The sequence below is a fragment of the Rosa rugosa genome, chromosome 4 (genome assembly GCF_958449725.1).
Source record: "Rosa rugosa chromosome 4, drRosRugo1.1, whole genome shotgun sequence".
In the NCBI taxonomy this organism is placed as follows: Eukaryota; Viridiplantae; Streptophyta; class Magnoliopsida; order Rosales; family Rosaceae; genus Rosa; species Rosa rugosa.
In genome coordinates, this window is record NC_084823.1 from 53,344,115 (window position 1) to 53,367,000 (window position 22,886).

A 22,886-nucleotide genomic window follows, 5' to 3' on the forward strand; every position below is an offset into this window, starting at 1 on the left:
AATTGTACTTCCACCTTCCTCCCTTGCATGTTCTGCAAAGCAACAAAAGTGCAAAAGTTTAAACAAAAACTGTCCAGATTTTGGTAGACATTACTACATTGTATTATAAACTTGAAATAAATTAACAAGGCAGCCATTCCAAAAATAAAAATCATACCATCCTCCACACTTTCATAAAATTCAATGTCCTCGATACTAGGAACATATTGAACGTTGTTGATGCTTTCAGATCTGATCCAATTTTGGTAGCATATCAATGCTTCCACCGTTTTGGGAGTTAGAGAACTCCTAAAGGGATCGATGACTCTTCTGCCTGTGCTAAAGCAAGACTCACTTGCCACTGTGCTCACTTGTATTGCCAAAACATCCTTGGCAAGGGCAGCAAGATTAGGATACTTGGCACCATTCAACTTCCACCACTCCAATATATCCCACTTATGAGGAATTGCAGGCTTCTCAATCGGGTCCAATAAGTATCTATCCACTTCATGTGCAACAACAGCTTCGTCGGAGTCTTCCAATTCTTTCTCCCAATCTTGTTCCATGTCGGCTATTTTTCCAGTAGGCTCAACTGTCCTTTTGGAGCTGGATTTGCTGCCTTGGCTAATTGAGCTCTCTCCACTTCTAGCTTTTCCATTTCCAGCCTTTGAAGACATCATTGAGGAGCTGTACAGATCACAAAGGGCCACTAGAAGCTCTTTAACCTCGGCAGACTTCTTCTTAATGTCATCAGACTTCATTTTGAGCCACTTATTGCAGATACTTTCAAAGTTTCTGATCTTGAACCTTGGGTTTAACACCAAGGCAATGAATAAAAGCTGATTGCAGTCTTCCAAGCTTCCAAAATACTTATCAAACTTCCCTCTCATCTTCACAGCCATATCGAACAAGATCATTTCAGTCTCTGAACCACTGAAATCATACGGTTTATTGAACAATTCATCAATCTCCGATTTGATGGCCACTATATCATGAAAAGCTTTCCCTGATGTTGGGTGATTTGAGGCACTAATCCTCATTGTCACATCATAGAAGACCTTTAAAAACCTCACAAAAACTGCTGCCTTTTCCCAGTCCTCATTACCCGGTGGCCCCACCCTTTTTATCTTCTGTTTCTTCCTTGAATCAGACCCTCCAACTTGCAGCTCATCAAGTTCATCATCGATGTCTTCATCCTCATCAAAGTACCGCGTGTACTTGCTGTCCTCCTCATCGGCCATTCTATCGAAGGCTTTTCGCAGCTGTAATGCAGTGTCTAGCATTAGAAAGGTAGAGTTCCACCTTGTTGGCACATCAAGGATGCATACTTTCTTCGACTCAACCTTCTCATTCTCTGCACACTGTTTAAAAACATCGAGCATTTGTCCACTACTCCGAACATAGCGTATCGCATTCCTAATTGAAGCAACTGATTTCTCCATCATTTTTAGGCCTGATCTGACAATGAGGTTCAGAATATGTGCAAGGCACCTAACATGCAGGTACTTGCCTCCAAGAATAGGCTGTTTCTCCCAGCCTAACATCTTCTTCCTAACGTACTCAATTGCAACCTTATTTGCACTTGCATTGTCAACGGAAATTGTCAACACTCTCTCAACTTCCCAATCAAGCAAACATGCCTCCAACAACTTCCCTATGCTATTGCCTTGATGATCAGGAATCACCCGAAAATTCAGTATTCTTTTGTGCAATGTCCAACCAGCATCAATAAAATGGGCAGTCACCACCATGTAGTTGATATTTTGCACTGATGTCCATGTATCGGTGGTCAAGCAAAGGCAATGATTCCTCAACTCTTTCTTCAGCTCTAATCTAGCTGCTTTATACATGGACAGAAACAGTTTCACAATAACCCTCCTAGAAGGCACATCCCACCTAGGTACAGCCACACTACAAAAGTATCTAAACCCCGGCCTTTCGATGAAACTGAAAGGCAGTTCATCCATTACTATCATCTTGCAGGCTGCTTCCTTGCAAGCTTCCTGACTCCATTTCACCATCACCAACTCCTTAGTGCCACCGGTACTTAATACCTGCTGCCCACTTTCTAAATCAACCCTACCCGGATATTTTTTGCACACGTCTTGTATATGTCTCCTAAGTGAACTAGTTCCATTTCCATAAGTATCACATGCAAGATCAGTTCCACAGTAATTGCACTTAGCTCTCTGTTTAACACAAGTTTGAACTTTCTTACCATCCTTAATCTCGAACTGAGGCTTCTCAATCTTCTTGAAGTGCAACCACACCCAAGATCTTCCAGCAGGTTTTTCTTCTTTTGCTTCTTCATTTTCATCATCTCCAGCATTGCTCGGTCCACTTCTTCATTTGCTTCACCATGTTTTCTCTTCACACCAGCCCTCCTCTTTGAGCTTTTGAATGTTTTGGGAATCGGCTGAACCCTTGAAGCATCAGTTGGTGTTGGAAGAGCAATGGCTTTTGAATTGGAATTGGAATCAGAACTTGCGGATGAATTGGAATCGGAACTGTGGGATGAATTCTGAGTAGAAGCCATGAAATGCTATGCCTGATTAGCAGAGGAGTTCAACAGCCTCACTCCAACGTCTGCATTATGTTTGCATGTGCAAACAAAAGAAACAAAGAAGAGGAAAGAATCTGCAGAGAAATCAAATTTTCAGTACCAAGTACCAACATACACATAATTAAAAAAATCTCCTGAAATAGCATGATATGCTCCTGAAATGACCAACAAAAAAAAAAACCACCAGCTGCCTAGAACGCGAGATATTGTTGACCCACATCCTAATAGCTTAACCATTTGAAAAACTAAACCACCAGCTGCCTAGAACGCTAGAATGATACTAAAAGAAAAACTGAAGGTTGCAGCATTAAAAAAGAAAAGAAAAAAAGAACAGATATATTAAACAAAATCCATAATTCAGTGGATATCAACATTGTAATCATAAACTCAGCATACAATCAAAATCCTGAATTTGTTCATACCACACGAGGTTGAGAACTGTTTGCACAGGCAATGCACCCTACACCCCCGTAATCCAGGCATTCATATAATGACCTAGAGGCTACGCATCCACAGTGGAGAGGCTGCAGAAAATTAAGGAAATATATCAATAGAGTGAGTGAGAGAGAGAGAGAGAGAGAGAGAGAGAGAGAGAGAGAGGGGTAGAATTCTTTAAACATAATCAAACTTCCAGTTAACCTTGTGGCACGAACTGCAGTCCCTCCAACCCGTTTCCCCTAAATGAAATATATCACAGAAAACTGACTTCTCATATGCAGCTCTGCATTACACACAGTCCAATGTCAGAAACAAAATATACATTTGGAAACCAAATCAGGAAACATACATATATACATAATGTATTTTATTAACAACTTAACCCTAATGAAATGACATGTCTAAAACACAGTAGAATTACAGTATTCCTTACTTGCAACCTAATGAAGACTAAATGGATTCGTAGAGAGATTGCATAGTAGATAAAATCCAACAAATGAAATTCATTGTTCCAATGCATGAAACACAATCCAAGTAGCTATAGATTTATACTAGCATGGGTATATTGAAAGTTGAAGCATTTGGGGTATGAATGACAAATCAACATAACAGCAAAACTGAGAAGTACAAAATATAGATGGTGAGAAAGTCTTAAGTAAATAGCTATAGTATGGGCAGAAACAAACAAATCAAATGATGCTAATTATTTTCACTCTATTAACATAAGTAATATAGAATTAGAATACTGTATAGTATGATAAAACAGCAGATGATAGAAAACATAAGCGCCCTACCACTAATGGAGTAATTAATATATATATAGTACTCATCGATCTTCATATAATTCATTCCATAACATATTTCTCATCCGTATTTCAGTCATATATATGCGCATTTAGTCTCTAGAGAACATCAGCCATGCATGCTAGAGAAGTTTTCTTAGTGTAAATCAAAGAATACCTCGCCAGGAGGGACTGAAGCCAAATCCTACTATGTGCATCTCATATATCTCACCAAGAGATATATTAGTGAATTATTAATTGAAGAACAATCATCAACCAAACTCTAATATCATAATCCCACTGCTTAGATCCGAATATATGGCTATTTAACACAACCAGACATTACATTAAATTTAACTCCCTGCTACACAACTCCCTGCTAATATTGGGTTCTCGAAAGACTCTGTGATATAATTTGCTACACAACTCCCTGCTAATTCCATTACCAAGACATTAATAGAGGCTACATCTTTCAAATTTGATTACAATCAGGGTTTTCCTAATTTTGCAAATTATGTCCGGTAACATACGAGATTAAATGAAACACAAATAGTATCATTTGCAGCCAGAATTACAGAAACAAAGTGTCGCCGGAGCTTAAAAACAAGAAGATCGAAACAAGAATCTGATAAAATGATGAAAGAAATTACAGATCGGGGAAGGTGTTGAGGGAAAGTGAGGAAGGAGAGGGATTTTTACATGGAATCTGCATAAGGGCTGCGTACTTGTGCGTGCATTCGTGATTGCAGGGAGGACCCCATTGCTGCGGTATCATCGTCTCTCTCTCTCTGTGTGAATGGCGGAGCGGTGGTGGGTAACTGGGCAGAGAGGAAGAAGCTTTGATCACAGATAGAGATAGAGAGCTGGTAATGGAGACCGGAGCAGGAGCTGGTAATGGAGACCGGAGAGAGAGATACACAACTCACTGGGACTGAGAGAGGGAGAGGGAGATTTCAATCAATTTCATCAGATCTGAAATTTGGGGCTGAGGTCGATAGTCGTCAGTCGATACAAGCAAAGGCTGCAAAGTCGCAAAGAGAGGGAGGGCTGGGAGGCTGAGGTTGAGTTAGTGGACACCGAGGCCTTTAGGAGTTTAGGGTTGTGTATATATTTTTTTTTTAATATTAAACTTATTATTATAACACCCAATTATGGGCTGACATGTGGCATGTGCTACAGTATTCGGTTCGGGTTGGGCTTTCGGGCTCTGAAAATATGTAACCCGAGACCGAACCGATTTTTTGTACTCGGTTCGGGCTTTAGACCGAACCGAAAATTTCTGTTCTAAAACCGAACCGATTCGGTCTTTTTTCCTCGGTTCGGGTCGGGTCCTCGGTCTTTCGGGTCCGGACGCCCACCCCTAGTGGCATTAGTGGTGTGCTACGTAACTGTAATAGTGACTTTATTGCTGCTTTTGCACGTCCCATTCCATAGACAGCGTCTCCAAAATAGTGCGAAATGCTAGCAATAAGAGCAGGGCTAGACATGTTACTCTCTCTTCAAGTGCAGGATGTGGTTGTACAAAGTGACTGTATGAAAGCAATAGCATAAGTACATACTGCAGATCATAGTTTGATAGAAAATGGAGGCATTATTGATGATATTAAGCAAACATGGTCTCAATTAACAGGAGTTCAAATCATTCGTACTCCTCGGAGCTGCAACGGAATAGCACACCGTTTAGCTGCAAATGATTTTGAAGCATTGCATGCTTCTATATGGTTGCACGATGCACCAGAGTGCATAAGACAACTCCAACAGCTTCCTTATAATTTTTGTATTATAGGAAAGTCAAAGTCAAAGCTTTAAGCAATTTTTCTTCTCCAACTCCAACAGATTTCTTATTTTACAGCAATCTCTAAAATCTTCATAATTCTTGCTTAAAATTTTAGAAATTGTTGTAAATTTAGAGAATTTTGTTTTTATTTCCTCACTATCCCTAAGATAGGAATAGGCCTCCGGCGGGCCTCCGTCAGTTTTTTTTTTTATATATAAATATAGATTTCAACAAAGGTCATATATTTTGCTTCGCACTAGTTGCATGATGGGCCGTTGTAGTTCAGTTGGTAGGTAATCTAGTGGCTTACATTTATGAGCCACCCCCACCCAAGTTCGATTTTTGAGCTTGTTCAATTCATTTTGCTTTTTTTATTTTTATTCTTTTTTCTGGTTTACCTTACTACTCTGTTATTTTTTATTTTTTTGGTTTCTTTTGGTATAATCACCTTTAATTCCTTTTCTTTGTTGCTAATATAATTTAAGAAAATAAATGTAGATGTAACAAAATACTATATGAAAATTAAATTTTATTATTGAATAAAACAAATTTGGTTGATCGAACACTATTCATGAGGCCACATTTTATTTATTCGCCTCAGACCTCTACAATGTCAGGACCGGCCCTGGGAATAGTTATAGGGAATCTGTTGGAACAAAATGAGCTCATTTTTCCCTAACATAGAGAAAATTCAAAATAGGGGAAACTTGGAAAGTTGTTGGAGTTGCTCAATAGATGTTGTAAACTATGATTGTAACAAGCTCACTTAAGCAGCCCCATTTATAAAATCTTACATCTTTGATTCAAAAGAAGAAAAGCCGGGTGTAAACTCTAAGCGCCCGGAAGCGCGCGTGAGGCAGATGTCCGTCGATTGTAAAGCATAAACATAGAAGAACGCGGCAGGCATCGTCAGCATATACTCAATTTGATGACGTCATCGACTCGTAATAAATCCAGCGGCTGAAAACTAACGCAGAAAAAAAACTAGAAAACAAGAAAGTCACCATCGTCATAAGCACAACCACCACCGAAAAAGAGAAGAGAATATTGACAAACAGCTCTCTCTGATCGCTTCCCTTCCTCCTCCTCAGTCTCTCTCTCGTCTCTCCTATTAAAGCCAATCCAGGCAGCGAAAGCAACATCACAGTTAACGGAATAAGATTGTTAATGGAGCAGAGATCAAGAAAACGGAGGGAGAAAGATGGCGACGAGGAAATGGACAAGAGCGGAGGAGGAGGAGGGAGGAGGAAGAAGACAGCGCAGCAGGTGATCAAGGCCGACAAGGAAGAAGCGGTGGCGGCGACGGAGGAGGAGGTGGAGGAATTCTACGCCATAGTGAGGAGGATGCAGGCGGCGGTTAAGTACTTCGAGAAAGGTAATAACAACAATATTCACGCCAATATCAACAATGGCGGGGATCTGGTGCGGTGGAGAGTGGCGCTGGAGTCTACTCCGCCGGTGATTCCCGTCGCCGATGATGATGATGATGTTGCTGACGATCATGTAAAGAGTGCGACTTCCGATGATCATCGTGAGCAGTTGGTTGTTCAACTAGCTGACAATAATGGAGTTCTGGACTTGAACGAGGCGCCGGGTGAGGAGGCGGAGACTACTACGTAGTAGTGGGTTACGTCAGCCGGCTGTGGCTAATTCCTAATTGTCCTACGACGTCGTGTCAGTGGATTCCCCGGCCGGCGAGCACAGGTTGTTGTCGTTGTTGCTTGTTCATCGTATAATTTTAGTCAATTTTCTTTAATAATTTCTCTGTTTTTTTCCACCTCCCCACTACTTTTTGTTTACTGGTACAGTTCATTAATCTATAATCATCTGTATTTTAATCATGGCTAATATATGAGTGGGGAGGATGTTTTTTTTGCTCTGTATCTTTTGTTTCTCTGCGAGTATGATTATCTGTAATTTTTGTTTCTCTTACACCTTTATTATGATCAGAATGTGAAGGGTAACAAATTAAAGAAGCATGCCATGCATGAGATGACAAAAATACAATTATTCACCGATCCAACAAAAGCATGTGATTAAATTTTTACTCTATAAAAAGTACAATTATTCTTTAATTGAAATCAATTGTATATGTGAGTTCAATAAATTCTCAACTCAGTTGTGTTCGTGAGTTCAGATAACAGAGTAAATAATGATAAGATACTTAAAATTTATTTATTTTGTCAGCTATTATTTATTGTTGAATTTAAATCCAACGACAACAGATCACACAATTTATTAACGATAAGATTTCTCACGACTTCAACTTGCCAGATTTCTCACGACTTCAACTTGCCTTCATTTTTGGTTGCTCTATAACTATCAATGGTCTATAAACTATGGTGCATGGGCTAACAATAGATGCTCCAATAAATGGAGCTCACGCGTTCTGGTTGGGTATTTATAATAATCAACTTCAATTGACTCGTTGAGTTTGGGTGGTTGTAAACGATTGGTTTCTTACAAATTTTGCCACATCGAATCCGGAGTTGGAGGGATTAGAAAAATAGAAAGTTGTTGTCCCATTTCTTGGCGAGAAGACTCTTGAAAATTCCCAGGGGTGGTCATTGTTAATGTCCAATAATTCCATTAGGTTGTCTTATCGCTTAACCAAAATTAACGCCAGCCTTCATGATTAGCAACTATTATAGCATAAGCCTGACCGATGCGTTAGTCGTTTTAGGACAAACATGTCGGGCACTACTTAGAGACACAGAGTTCTCCAAGCTTGGACTCTAGGATTGTGCTTTAAAGGCCCAAAGTATTTGGGTGAATATGAGCCGAAAAGCCCAAATCTTAAATGGTTTGAGATGCCAACTTTTTTGTTATGTGTTCTTGAAGATGAAGATGGTAGTTGAGAGTTGTTGAACGATAATGAGTGAAACGGGTTGAAGCATCTACATTTCTGACTATATTTACAAAGGTAGGTACGTGGAAAATGCCTCGGCACCTTTGCTATAGTCATTGAGAAATTAAATGACGGATCATAACTTTTTACGGAAAAAAATAAAGAAAGAAATATATATATATCACTCTATCAAAAGCTAGTTGGAACATATACTTTCATTAGTTGGGGTGTGTGTGTTTGGTGGGGTGGTAAGGCTTTGGTCTCATATATAAGAGGTCAAGAGTTCGAGCCCCATCAAGGGTGGGAATGGGGTGGGGTTTTAAAAAAAAAATAAATAAATATATATATATATATATATATATATATATATATATATATATATATATATATATATATATATATATACTTTCATTAGTTTGCATGTTTTCAAGTATGCTAATAATACTTTTCGCGAAAATATAATGCTGGGTATTTAGCACCAGAAATCTAGTAACCGGACCAACCGAACCAAAAATTCCGGCTCGGTAACCGCACCGCATCAAAACTGTGGCGTTTTGAGTACACACCGAACCAAACCGCTTCACTTCGGGTCGAAATCGGGTCCAGGTGTCAAACTGACCGGATTAAAACCGACCGACCTGAATTTAATTTAATTATATTTTTAAATTAATTTTAATACTTATCAATTTTTTATTGGCCCTAAACCAAGCTTACCTAGACGTGGCCGCACTCAATCTGGCAAAAACCATAAGAGACTAATCTCTCTTCGACTTGGCCGCATAAGATCTATTTTGCATTTTCTCTCCTCTCACTCTCTCAGTCTCTCGTTCGACCACTAACCCTAAACAACACCGACTCCGCCGAGTCCAAAACCCTTCCCCTGAATTGAGCATCTCCTCTCACTACTCAGGTTAGCAACTTAGCATCTTCCCTTCTCGATTTCTCTTTACTGCTTGGTATATGATTGTTGTTCTTCGTTTTTTTTCATTTTTTGAATTGAATCAATTGATTGAGAACTGCAAGCTGGTTTAGGGTTTAGGCTGAGGTTTACGCCGATATCAAATTACTGCTTGGTGGATTTACCTGATTAGGGTTTTCGCCTATATCAAGATGTTTATAACTACTTGGTGGGTTTTGTTGATTCTTGATGATTGGTTGCTTTGATTTTATTTTGTTGATGTAAATTGGTGTTTTGTGGGTTATCAAATTTCCAGTTTTTAGGTGCATGTTTAAGTAAGCGGTTTGCACCAAAACCCCACCGGACCGCACCAATAAAACGATGAAATCGAAAATCCGGTCCAAAGCTTGTAAAAATGGGTTGCGGTGCAAAAAATGGGCCTACCAAATCTTGCGGTTTGGTTGCGGTTTCAGGCCCAAACTGGCCGGACCCGCACCAAGCTTAGCCATACTCAAATATCACACAAATGTGAGAACAATACATTGCAACTCTATCTCTATTTAGGCTTTCAAACCCTTTCATATAGCTCACCAACTTATTTCGACGATGAATCATGGCTGACTCTCAATAAAGTCTGAAGTAATTAGATTCTAAGTTTAGTTTAATTTTTTTAGCTTGTACTTTATGTTATTTTATGTGTTGTAACTAGTAGGATCATATAAAATTATTTCCATATCGACTTTTTCGCTTGCCCATGCAAGATAGATAATTTCATATAGGTTTTTTTTTATTTTTAAAATGTGTAATTTTTTTTCATTGAATTTTATGTCTTTCAGTCAAGAGAAGTTTTAAATACACACTCCTAATTACTTAATACACACTTCATACTTAATACACCACTCATTTAATTTCTCATTCAAATATTTTACTAAATACACAACCCAAAGTACCTAAAATACCCTTAATCTAAAAAATCATGAAATATCCAACTTGAGAGTTTCTATTGGGACCTCCAAATCTGCTCACTTGACCTCACTTTATTATGAATTATTAAATGACATATATAACCTACTATAAAATGACAATTAAGGACAATAATTATACCAAAAATATTATATTTATTTTATGTAGACTTTCTAATTCAATAATATTAGATTGTATTTCTTATTATTTTCCTTATCTATTTTCATTTTCCAATTTCACTACATACTCATTAAAACATTCATATATATTTAATAAGAATTAAAAATATGATTAAGATCATGCATGTGACATAAAAATGTATGATATATATGGTTAACGCATATTGGTGAGGGAAAACAAAATAAATTCTCTTATGATTTATGATCTAAATCTAAGTCAATCCATTATATTTGTAAAAAAAAAAAATTTAAAAAAACTAGCAGTTAAAAAAAAAATTTATTTAAATAATTAATCATGTTGGTACAAAAAATACAACAAAAAAAAAACATTAAAAAAAATGATTTTTTTTTTTAGAATAAAAACAAATTATTTCTTCATTTTTTTTTTGCACAGCTAAAATAGAAAAAAAAATTTAAAAAAAAAAAGAATAGTTCATGGCATTTTCTTATTGATTAGACATTAATTTTTGAAACTCAAGTTTGATTAAAAAATGTATATTTAGTTAAGATTTATAGAGTGATTAAATAATTGAAATGACTAAATTTTTTATTTTAAAGATAATAATTTGTTTACAAATTTTATGAGTGAGGTTATTTGAGGAAGTTTAATGAGGTTTAGTGAGTAAATTTAGTATTTGAAAATTTGATCAGAGGTGTAAAAAGCATAGAGGTCAAGTGAGTAAATTTGGAGGTTCCAATAGAAAAACTCATCCAACTTTTTGACTATATTAAGGTTACTATTTAATATGATTAGTATATTCTAGTACAGACTTGCTCACCTAAGGAACAGTTTTAAGGGACTGTGAGGGACAAATGCATCTCAACCACATGTATTAAATATAAAAACGGAAATTATAACAATTTAAAACTGTGCATTTATTTTCAGCCGTCAGATTCACTTATCCCTCACAGTCCCTTAAAAACTGTCCCTTAGGTGAGCAGACATTTATTCTAGTATATTGACGTTTTGTAAATAACCATATTGATTACTTGTGTTAGTTATTGAGAAATCCATAAAGATTTATTATCGTTCCCTTTAAATAGATGCATATAAATAGGTTTTGTGTTATTTGAGCTCTCATCCACCAAACACCATGTTAATCAAGTATAAAATTATGAGTTGAACATTAAACCAAAACTATACAAGTAGTTTCTCCATAGTGGCGGCACTAAAAAGTTGTCATTAGAGCGGCCAAATAAATTAACAATTACAAAGTTTTTCACCTGTGATGTTTTATATTAGAAAATAAATAAATTAATCATAACTCTTAGAACAAAAAGGAAATTAACTAAAAAATGGGAGTAAAGTGATATGTTTTAAAAATATTTAATGCCATTGATTTTGAAATTCTATATAGTTTCTAACCTCATTTTTATTTAAGGAAAAATCAAACTAGATAGTTTCTAACTTTATTCTTGTATTAAATTGGGAGGCCATGTATTGAAATTTGTTGTCTTTATCTAAATATTTATACATAAATAGAATAATATAAGGAAAATATGACTATTTTTTTCTTCTTCTAATGCATAGAAGTCTGTTTTGGTCATTTAATCTACCTACAAAATCTAATTTGAAATATAAAATAATAGGGATGTATATTAAGTGATTAGGGGTGTGTATTTAAAATTTCTCTTCAGTCAAAATGAAATATGGAATAATAATTTTTTTAGAGAGAGAGAGAGAATATTCTCTAACTCTGCATATAGACATTTTGAAATTCCATGGTGCAAGTGTAACCACATTTATCATTTTAGGCAACTGATGTGATGCACAAGACAAAGCCCCGGATACCCATATAGAATTTGAGAGTTCTTGCTTGACCCTTGTCATAAATTGATAAAAACCGAAATTTTAGTTGGTATATCAATTTTCTCTGGTAGCTGAGAGGAAAAAACCAAATCAAACCCACTAAATTATGGAAGTAACTTGGGGTCAATAGAATTCCTTATATTAAGCACACTCGTATAATAAAAGCAACCCACTCTATGGTTTCCAGATTTCTATCATTCTTTTAAGACGACTCTTGAGGTTGCTGGAATTAGTCACCATTTCTCTCTTATATTTCCTACTCTCACTACGTTACAAGCACCAAAAACAAAGACAGAAAACAGATGCAACCAAGTGGGTGGAGAAATTGCTTCGTAATTTCAAACTAGGTTTGCAGTTGTCGACCCACGTACAGATTACCTGAGCAGTAAGGCTTTAGGCGTTTCTGACATCTCCTTGTGCTTGTCCTTGTCATAACTCGTCATATCAGTCTATCTATCTATTTAATATTTATGCTATAAAGTCAAGGCAAGAGTTTTAGTGACAAAAACTTCCCCAAAATAGACGGTGGGTAGAGGGTGCTTTGATGCCAAAATAGAGTTTTAGTGTCCATTTAATTATTTTTATTTGAGAAAAATAAAAACTCATAATAAATCATCTAGAAAGGTTATTATGGTAAAGCAAGAACAAGAAGCAAGGTACAATTCCTTTGCACCTTACTTATCCTACTATTGCTACTGATGTGGTTGACCCTAGTTCTAAAGGCAAGGAAAAACTTTAATTTCTTTGCCAAATAGTTTTGCCGATCAAATGGACTTTTGCTATTTGTCTGCTTAATTCTTAGTTCTTCTAGTTGTACAACAATTTAGTTTTCTAGACGACTAGTGTACTGCTTTAAGAGTTAGGATAGTCAAGGTTTTGGTAGGCTAGTTTTTTTTAGTAAGTGAGCTAAACCTGTTTTATAGTGAGGGTACTTGTCAGTTTGTTCGGTAGCTTAAGTCATTTACGCTTGATCGAAGACAAAAATTAATGTACGCGCTTTATGGCCATAGATAAGTAATGAAATTATCTAATTTCTAAAATATGATAAAACAAAATATCAAAAAAACAAAGATATAACAAAAATTGAAGAAGTTTGTGCAAGAAATTTTTTCTCATTTTTCCTCTTTTCAATAATAACACGTGTCTCGAATAGGTATGGAAATCTATAAAATAAGGATCTTAGTTTCTGTTCAGGATTTTGGTTGCATCACATATATAAAAGTTTAGAGCAAATCAATTGTGAGAAGTTTGGTTTATTTGTTTACAAAGTATGTAGGACGTGTTAACCACCGAGTCTTTTATTAAAGGAGCATAATATCTAGTACTAGTATTGAGAGATTCGCTAATTGATCGACATAAAACTGGTGTACGTATACATATAATACGTACCTACTTATACATTATGACTTTGTATTATACAATTATGAATCATGTCTTGTCACTCTTTGAATTTGATTGAGATGAGACCTGAGGCTGTGAATAGATCGATTAGAAGAGAAGGTCTTTGGTAAGAGGAGCGTGTTACTTGGCACGTTCAATTTATTAAACATGTATTTATTTGTTGACATTATGATCGATGGAGTATTTCTTGAGAATTTTGGGTTAAAATTTGAAGATGATGTGTACGTAAACATGAAATTAGCAAGTTACAAATACTACGGTTCACGTCGGTTATATCCAAGACTTCTTTGATGATGGAAGACCATAGTAAACCCACTTAATATTGCCAGAAGTGTAGGGATAGTTCATAATAAGCGGAAGAACATATCCAGATCGAATATCCTTCGCCTTTGATAAAAATGGTAATTGTCATTAAGCTTTCTTGTAGGGCCGGACCTAAGACGAGCCAGAAGAGGCAGCTAAGTCAAGCCTCGGTTGTTTTGCGTCGTTAAATGGGCATAATTTAAAGTTTACTCCTATATTTTTTTTTTTTTTTTTTTGACTTTGTCAAGGGGAACCCAAAGGCTTCCTAGGCCCAAGATAAACCCCTTCGGCGCATGTGAAATGCTCCAACTGTGCATTGCTCCTATATAAATACTAGACAGTGTAAATATGTGTTGTGAGTTGTGACATGATTCACATGAAATATATTCCGGTGGTAAAATATATAATTTTTTTTGTTAGTGATTGAGAGCTCGAATCTCATGTAACACTGTTATAGTGTATATTTTTTCTTTATGAGAAGTTTTAAATACACACCCCTAATTACTTAATACACACTCCTTACTCAATACACCTACCATTTAATTTCTCATTCTAACATTTTACTAAATATACAATCCAAATTACCTAAAATATCCTTAAATTAAAAAACCATGAAATACACTATTATTTAATTACATTAAGGCTACTGTTTAATTTGATTAGTATATATAATTGACCATATTAATTACTTGTGTTAGTTATTATCGTTCTCTTCAAAGTTCAAATAGATGCTTAGAAATAGGTTTTGTATTATTTGAGTTCTCACCCACCAAACACCCTATTGATCAAGTATAAAATTTTGAGTCGAACATTCAACCAAAACTGTATCAGTAGTTTCTCTACAATGGCGGAACTACGAAGTTGTCATTGGATGGTTAAACAAATTAACAATTACAAAGTTTTATACCTGTGATGTTTTATATTAGATAATAAATTGATTAATCACAACTTTAAGAAAAAAAAAAAAAAACTAAAAAGTGGGAGTAAAGCGATATGTTTTAAAAACATTTAATGTCATTGATTTCAAAATTCTAAATTATATGGTCTCTCACCCCATTTAATTACAATTTATTTAATGAAAATTTAAATTAGATGGTTTATAACTTTATTCTTGTTTTAAATGAGGATGTCATGTATAGAAATTCATTGTATTTATAATTATCGAATAATATAAGAAAGATATTGATGTTGCTATCGTTAAAACCCTAAAGGGGTTTGAGAGAACGCCGCCCTCATGGGTGGCCGTTTCTGCAATTTTCTCCATCTCCGATGGAGATCAATGTCGGCACATCCCTTGCTGTCGTATACTTCAAGTGCGGTGCATACCGTCTCTTCTTTTCTTCCGGTTTGCTTTTCAAATGAGTGGTCTACGACTCCTCTTGCAGCGGCAGATCGTGATGTGTTCCCTTTCTCTTGGGTCTTTACAATCTGGGATTCAAGGCTGCGATCGATTTGGGCAAGTGGTCGGCGACCCTTCGCTAAGACATCGGGTTTGTTGGGTCAGATCCGGATCTGGGATCCAGGGACTATGAAGTCTTCTTGGCATTTTGGCCGTGCAGTTGGGTGGCGGGGGCATCTAGACACACGCCTCACTTATGAGGATTCCTGTCCGACTTTGCATCAGCATCTCCGGCGGCGGTCCTCATTGCAATGGATTATGCGATCGGGATTTTGGGAGACAGAAGGTTGGAGCGCTTGGGTCAACGGATTGCGATGGGTGTCTCCTTCCAGGGTCGTCCTTGCCTTGTCGACGATGCAGCGGTGCGGCTCAGTTGGGCGGCTGTGCAGATCGGGAAGGGTGGCCGGACGTCAGGCTGAAGCATGGGTGCCCAAGTGCTTGGGTGCCCAGATCAGTTTCAGATGGGCCTGGGCCTTTGTCAAGTTTGACCCGTCCGATTTGACTTTGGATTTGGGCCGGCCGGATTTGGATCCGTATTTGGGACCCCGGTCGCATTCAACTCCGGATCTTGGATCCGAGACAGCTGCTCATATTGATCTGGTATTTGTTCTGGTTCTTGAGAGTTCGTTTGCTAATTTTCGAGTTTTTGACACCCTCGGTTACTTTCGAACTCTCTGTGAGCGAATCACCTCTCCTAGGTGATCATATCACCGGTTACGGTTACGGTTACTCCTATATTTACACTGCTTTCGTGACATATGCAGTGCAGCGATGTCGTCCGACATCAAGTCACATGGTTACCTTTAATTTTAGATGCGTCTGCGCGTCTTGCTATCCTTTATTATTTTCCTACTTTATAGATGCGTTTGTACATCTTGTTATGCTTTATTGTTTTTCTTTCGATGCTTTTGCATCGCTCCATGTACTTCTCAGTTTCACTTAATATAGTTTGTCGTCTTTCCCTTCAAAAAAAAAAAAAAAAAAAAGATATTGATTATTATTATTTTTCTTCTTATACATAAATGTCTATTTTGGTTATTTAACCTATCTATAAAATCTGATTTGAAATATAAAATAATAGGGATGTGTATTAAGTAGTTTGGGGTGTGTATTTAAAATTTATCTTTCTTTATACACACACATAAAAATATGGGCGGCCCATTTTACATTTTTGCCACATGTCATAAAATTTCAGGTTCGGACCTGCTTTCTTAGTATGAAATATACTCCAAATTGCAAGGAGCTAGTTTAAAAGGCAAAAGAAAAATACTTAGGTGGGGGCTTCCCCACCACGTGGCCTTACGGCCACTCAATCAGAGGAAAGAAAAATTTTCATCTTTTCCGAAAATGCCCCTGCTCCCTAATGTGCAATACCCAAAACACCCCCCTGCTGGGCGGTGATTGGCCCTCCCCACCACGTGTCCCGTGCGGGTGCCCTACGCAAGAATCTCTCTTCATGGAGATTGGAATTCGACGACAAGCATCTATTCTAATAATTAAAGGAGAGCAATAGAAAAGGCCATGTGTACATCAGTTTAGATTTTGTGGAATTTGATGTGGATTTACCCCTCATTAACCTTGTTTAAGTGATTAAGTCTAAATGCACATCAGATAAAGCATGATGTGGTCATTATGCACTAGCTACTTGCACGACAAACCGAGCAGAAGAGATAATGTTCATATAGTCATATACTTTTGGATATATATGCCTGAGATGACAGAAACCTGTTCGAAGTATATTATTTTCTTCAATAAACGAAAGGGTATTTCAAACTTTCGATAAACAGTTTCTCAGTTTTGATAGAAGTTGAAAGGCAGTGAAACCACCTCCGTGAACCCGCTAGCAACTCTGTATAGATATCAATATTATCTCCAACTCAAAATTCAAAGTTCAACTTGTATGAGACTTTGGCTAATCCAAGTCTCTGGCTGCCGCTATTGAATCAATCGTCGTCAATTGTTATTTAAATTTTAATCATACTAAACAATTCTAGAATCATAAAAAGTTTCTAACGGATAATAAAGTTTGTTGGTTTGGTATGAAAAACAAAACACCACCATTCAGGCATTCACCAATCTAAGCTTCAAAGTCCGATTGAGATTCTTCAGCTAGCTAGCTGCCTTAGAAATAGGGTTGAGAGGGATTGATTGGTCCAGAGCCCTCAAATTCTTCCGGAGCATTTTCATTTTTCCCAAAGTAATTGATACGATTCCAAGAAACGTGAAACCGAAGCAAAGTCACAGAGAGAATTGAAACTTGCATGAAACTTAGATATCCTTTTTCCAAAGTGGAACAACCTGCAAAAAGTCTTGGTCATTTTATACCTGTGAATCTGTTTGGGGTACAAAGGTTTACTAATCAAGGCAGAGAATTTTTCCAGTAAAGAAAAGGTTGCAGAATGACGTGTGTATGTCTTCATAGGAAAAGGATCAAATATTGATGATGCTGGTGAAAAATGGGCCCAGCCGCCCATAGCGGATAAAGGGATCATGGGCCTCATGCCTTTTGCCACCCATATAGTCAACATCTGTAAATGTCAATCCATGTATTTTTCAAGTCTTTCTTTTTTTTTTGAAAGGATTTTTCAAGTCTTTCTAGTGGAGCTAAATTTGATTTTGATTACGAGGGATTCGAACTTGAGACATTATATGTACGAAAAGTAAGTGTTATCAACTTGTGCAGTTTCAACCAATTTTGTACGCCAATAAGTCTTACTTTAATTATGTAGATTGCTTTTAAGTAAAGGATGTCATTTTCAGTTTTCCTAAATTAATGCATTCTGAGCGGTCATTTGAAATTCTAGATGATAGATGTCTTAAAAACAAAAGTAAGTTTAAAGATAAAGCTGCTATGAAAAAGCAAAGTGATATTGAACAATTGTAAATATGACATGTTCTTCATATTGGATATGAATCAACACGAGAGATGTTAGTTATAAAAATTGACCAAGAAAATTATACTCAATAACTTTTAAATTTTAATCCAATAGTGAACAACAATATAACTGAATTTTTTTATAATTATATCAAAATTCAAGAATAATTCAATATAATTTTCTTGATGATTTATTGATCGGATATACACCCATTACGAAATTAAAATTATATCTTGGTACATAGCTATCTACCTTTGTAGTACATACTGATTCCAAATGCCCAAGTGGGTAAAAGTAGCAAAGACTAACAACCCACTTAGCAAAAGAAGTACAAGCCAAAAACTCCTATGACAGCAAACGATAGATTTTGACTCGCAATTGCATTCACCATTCCACATCTTCTAATAATCAGGTGGCCAGGATTAACTCGACGTGGCAACACCGAGGCCCTCGATAGCATGTGACTTTGATATGATGATTTGACTAGTAGATTTTCATTTTCCAATGACAATGTTGGGGGAAGGAAATGTAGATGTGGGTTGGGTGGTGGCTAGTGCATAAGGACTTGGTTGACGATTGAGATATTTCACAAGAAGCAATCCAACAAGTACATGTGGTCCTTGAGGAGCAGAACCAAATGGATCATCATAGACTTTCAGTTAGGGATAAAGTTGGGGCATGTGACCTTGCTAGTGGTGGTAGGAGTTGTAGTACAGTACAATGTGACTGAGCTCTAGGACCATGCAACAGATATTTGGGCTTTAAGTCGGTCAATAAGTAGGTGCTTGATTAGATTAAAACCCATTTGACGATCCTCCTTTTTCTTTTAGGAGAAGCAACAGAATTCTATCGTCAACTTGATAATATCACAAGATTTCCTCCACGTCTTAATTTGTTAGTACCAATTTCACAAAAAAAATAAAATAAAATAAAAATGTCACTATCTGTACTTAATCAGTTAATCTTCCCATCAAATTTCCAAGATAATACAATGTCATTGCAAAGAAAATTCTGGTCTATTATTGAAACATATTGCTGGTCATATACTCCTACTTATTCAGGTCGACAGATGCAGTATACCACAGAAAAGACTGGTCCAGTTTCCAATTCCATCTTTTGATTTAATTGGTGTGTGCCCTCATCCATGACAAGGAAAACCAGGAAAAACAAATACATAAAATTAAAAAAAAATAGAAAAACCCAGAGGCCAGATCTATTCAACCGCCTCATATATTTATTCTGGCGCGCGGCACACGCCACCGCACCACGACAAAAGACGACGCGTCGCTTTCCCCCCGTGACATTCATTTTAGTAATAACCACAGGGAGGTGATTGAAGCGAGTCGAACCGCGTGGCTGGATCTGGGTGAGGTGGCGACGTGCATGCCCCGAAGCCGCAGCCGAAAGCTGACTCAGCCCTCTCTCGGGAGCCGTGAGAATAGGCCGCTGTTTACTTTTTAATGTTGTCGGTGCCGGTATGGGTGCGTGTGAGTCGGCTTCGAGATTCGGCTTGACAAGTGGTCGCGTGGTGTTTCGACACGTACACACGTGGTCTCAGATTAATCGACGGCCCACCAATTTAACTTTTTTATTAATGAAACTAGTTGCGTCACCTAATGTTTTGATTTTTTTGGGGATTTTTTTAATGAGTAGGAAAACAGGTGGGAGAGGTTAGCTAGGGTGGTGTTGGGGATCAGGTGGGCGCTCGTACAGAAAATCTAAGTGGGCCCAGGTTTAAAGAGGTTGACACGTATTCTGAATGAACACGATTGCGGGTGTTTAGCTTATGGCTGAAGGGATACACCCAGCTGTGTCTTAAAATGATAATGATCGTGATTAATTAGGGATCTGGCTGTTAGGGTTTGTCTGACGCTATCAGTGGTTTTCGATCGCACACATGATTAGAGTTGATCCACTCTATTATAACTTAAAATGGAGGGACAAGCGATGAGTTTTCCGATATGGGTCCGTCTCTACTGCGGACCGTCAAGTTACGGACTAGTCGTATTTTGTTAAAAAAATATTGTGGGTGGTGCTCGATTATTAAAACAAAAATAATTTCATCATATAATAATTTTAAAAGTTAAAAAAAAAAAATCGGATTTGATTGAATCATTGATTACATACAACCTTTGTTCAGACGGAAAAGTTTTCATCTATATTATGGTACGTAACTATTAAGTATAAATTTACTTATTTAAGAGAAATTTTTAAGTAATTGTGAGGGATAAATGCATCTCAACTACATATCATTGTCAAGTAAGTAAACTCCGTCAAGCTATTAAATTTAGAAAGAAAAAATTAAAATTGTAAAAACTTAAAACTAAATATTTGTTTTTAACTATGAGATTCACTCCAAATTCCTTAAAAAATGTTCTTGAGTGAGCGTATCTACACATAATTATGCAAAACTTAATCAACTGGAGCCACTCGATATATGAGTACGGACAACTATATAATTAAGGTGCTAGTGTGCGATTCGTGAAAATTGTGATTCATAAAATATATATATATTAGTTGTGAGCATTTTATTGGGTAGATTCTCGAATTATTTACCATACAAAGAACAAATTTGGTCATTTAAAATGAAAATCATGCCTATTTAATGTAGTTTGTACATGGATCACATCCAAACTCATATGTTTCAATACGTAACTTTTTTTTTAAATATATATATATATATTTTTTTTTTAACTTTAAACATGTGCAACTTATTCTTACATCTTAATTCAACACTGATAAATAAATGATAAATTTATATTTTTTTAATATAGTGGCATGCACCTTCAATCAAATTACCCCTAAAGTAAATTTTAGTCTCCCATGTGGATCTAACCTTGTCTATGACTCTAGTCAACAATAATCTAAGAACCATTGGTGTTAACGTTAAGAACAGCTAATTAAAATGCTCCAAAATTGAACATTGACAGCCTCTACAGCCTGACCATCTTCTCTAATTTGGACTTCCAAAAAGAGAAGTTGATCAAGTAAAGCACTACTCGATTTAGTTGATTGGGTTAATCTTTTGCTATATTAACCATCACACGAAATCGTCAAGAGCTCAAGAACAAGAAAAAAACAACAAAGCATACTCAAAAGAGAAAATTAAGAAAACTCCTTCCGGAATATTCGATAAAATTAGAAAGATACAAAGAAAATTAGCATAACCATGTGCAAGAATGACACGCATGAATTGAGAAATGGTCTAAATTTAAATAATAAAAAAAAGGAAGAAGAGAGAAGTAGCAAAACCAAAACCAACCACATGATTTATCGCCCAACCCGGTCGGGTCCCAACGGACCTCAAAGTCCAGTATTAAATTTAGTTAATTGACAGATTTTAAATATTCCTTAAAAAAAAAAAAAAAAAGCGCGAGACTTCCGTGAGGGGTTTCTATCCTACGTAGTGTCCGCGCCTATCGTTATCTTTTCCATTATATAAACCCCCTCCTCCATTTCTTCAACTCTCACTTATCTGCAACAAACCCTAAAAGCTAAAACCCTAACCCATTTCTGTTTGGTTTCTTTTTTGGTCCCTCCAAATTTTACTAATTTCTTTCCCAACCTCCTCTTCTCCATCACCCACCACCCATCTTTTTCAAACAACTATTTTTCTCTTCTCCCTCAAGAAAGTAATAACTAATATTGTTGCATCTTGCCCACTATATATACCTAGCCTTCTCCACCACCTCACTTACCATACTTTGCCCTCACCAATTGCTTTTGAGAACTCAGATTCTCTCTCTCGCTCTAAGAAACATAAACTCTAGATTTGGGTTTTGTTGTCTCCCCTTTTGGCTTTTGGTATGGATAACAGTAACCCTAATGGGAAGAGACCCCGAGATGATGATTCGGCCGACTCGGGACGGAACGAGGCTGCAGAGTTTCGTCCCGAGTCGAAACTCATCCGAGTTGATTCCAGCAGCTCAATTAACTCGGATGCAAGCTCGGGCGACTCCAACGTCCGAGTTGACTCGGACGAGTTCGACATGGACTCGGCCGAGGCGAAGATGATTCAGGAAGACCTGTTGAACATACTGGACGACTCGGAGGCCGTGACGGACCCTGACCCAGCAATTCAGGGGCTGGACTCGGTCATTAAAAGCTTCGAGGAGGAGATACAAGTTCCGGCAGCACCGGCATTTGCTCCTCCGGTTGAAACGACCTCGGGCTCGGGAGAGTCCTCCCCGTCGTCGCAGCCGGAGCTCGGTTACTTACTGGAGGCTTCGGACGACGAGCTTGGTCTCCCGCCGACGAACAATGGAGCTGCGAGCGAGGAGAAGAAAATGGAGGCGGCGGATTTCACAGTGAGTCCTCCGGCGGCCGCATTGGATGGAATGCTTGGGTTCGAGAACGACATGATTCCGAGTTACGACGCTTTCGATTTCGGAATCGGTGGGTACTCGGAGAGTAATGGAGGCGGAGAGTACGTGGCGTTGGGTGGCTTGTTTGACAACTCGGACGGCGGCACTACGGAGGTGTCGTGGCGGACGGAGTCGCTTTCTGCTCTATAGAAACGTTTGGAACGGGTTTTCCAGGGTTGGTTTTGTTTGTGACCCGGGAACGGTTTCAATAGGTAGAGAGCTGTAGCTGTTGATATCAGAGAGGTTGTAAGTAAACTCAGAAAAGAAAGAAAGGAAATGAAAAGGAAAGATGAAATTTGAACGGAA

At 37.3% G+C, this 22,886-nt stretch overlaps 1 protein-coding gene and 1 non-coding gene across 2 annotated transcripts; both read left to right on the forward strand.

Annotated features, from left to right (window-relative positions):
* Positions 1–21,329: 21,329 nt before the first annotated feature.
* Positions 21,330–21,431, forward strand: LOC133707620 (U6 spliceosomal RNA). Its single transcript, XR_009845232.1, has one exon. It is a non-coding gene; the product is annotated as a U6 spliceosomal RNA (small nuclear RNA).
* Positions 21,432–21,677: 246 nt separating this feature from the next.
* On the forward strand, positions 21,678–22,886 carry LOC133745344 (uncharacterized). The gene has a single exon (XM_062173403.1). The coding sequence runs from the start codon at positions 22,023–22,025 to the stop codon at positions 22,728–22,730; it is 708 nt and encodes a 235-aa protein (XP_062029387.1). The 5' UTR covers positions 21,678–22,022; the 3' UTR covers positions 22,731–22,886.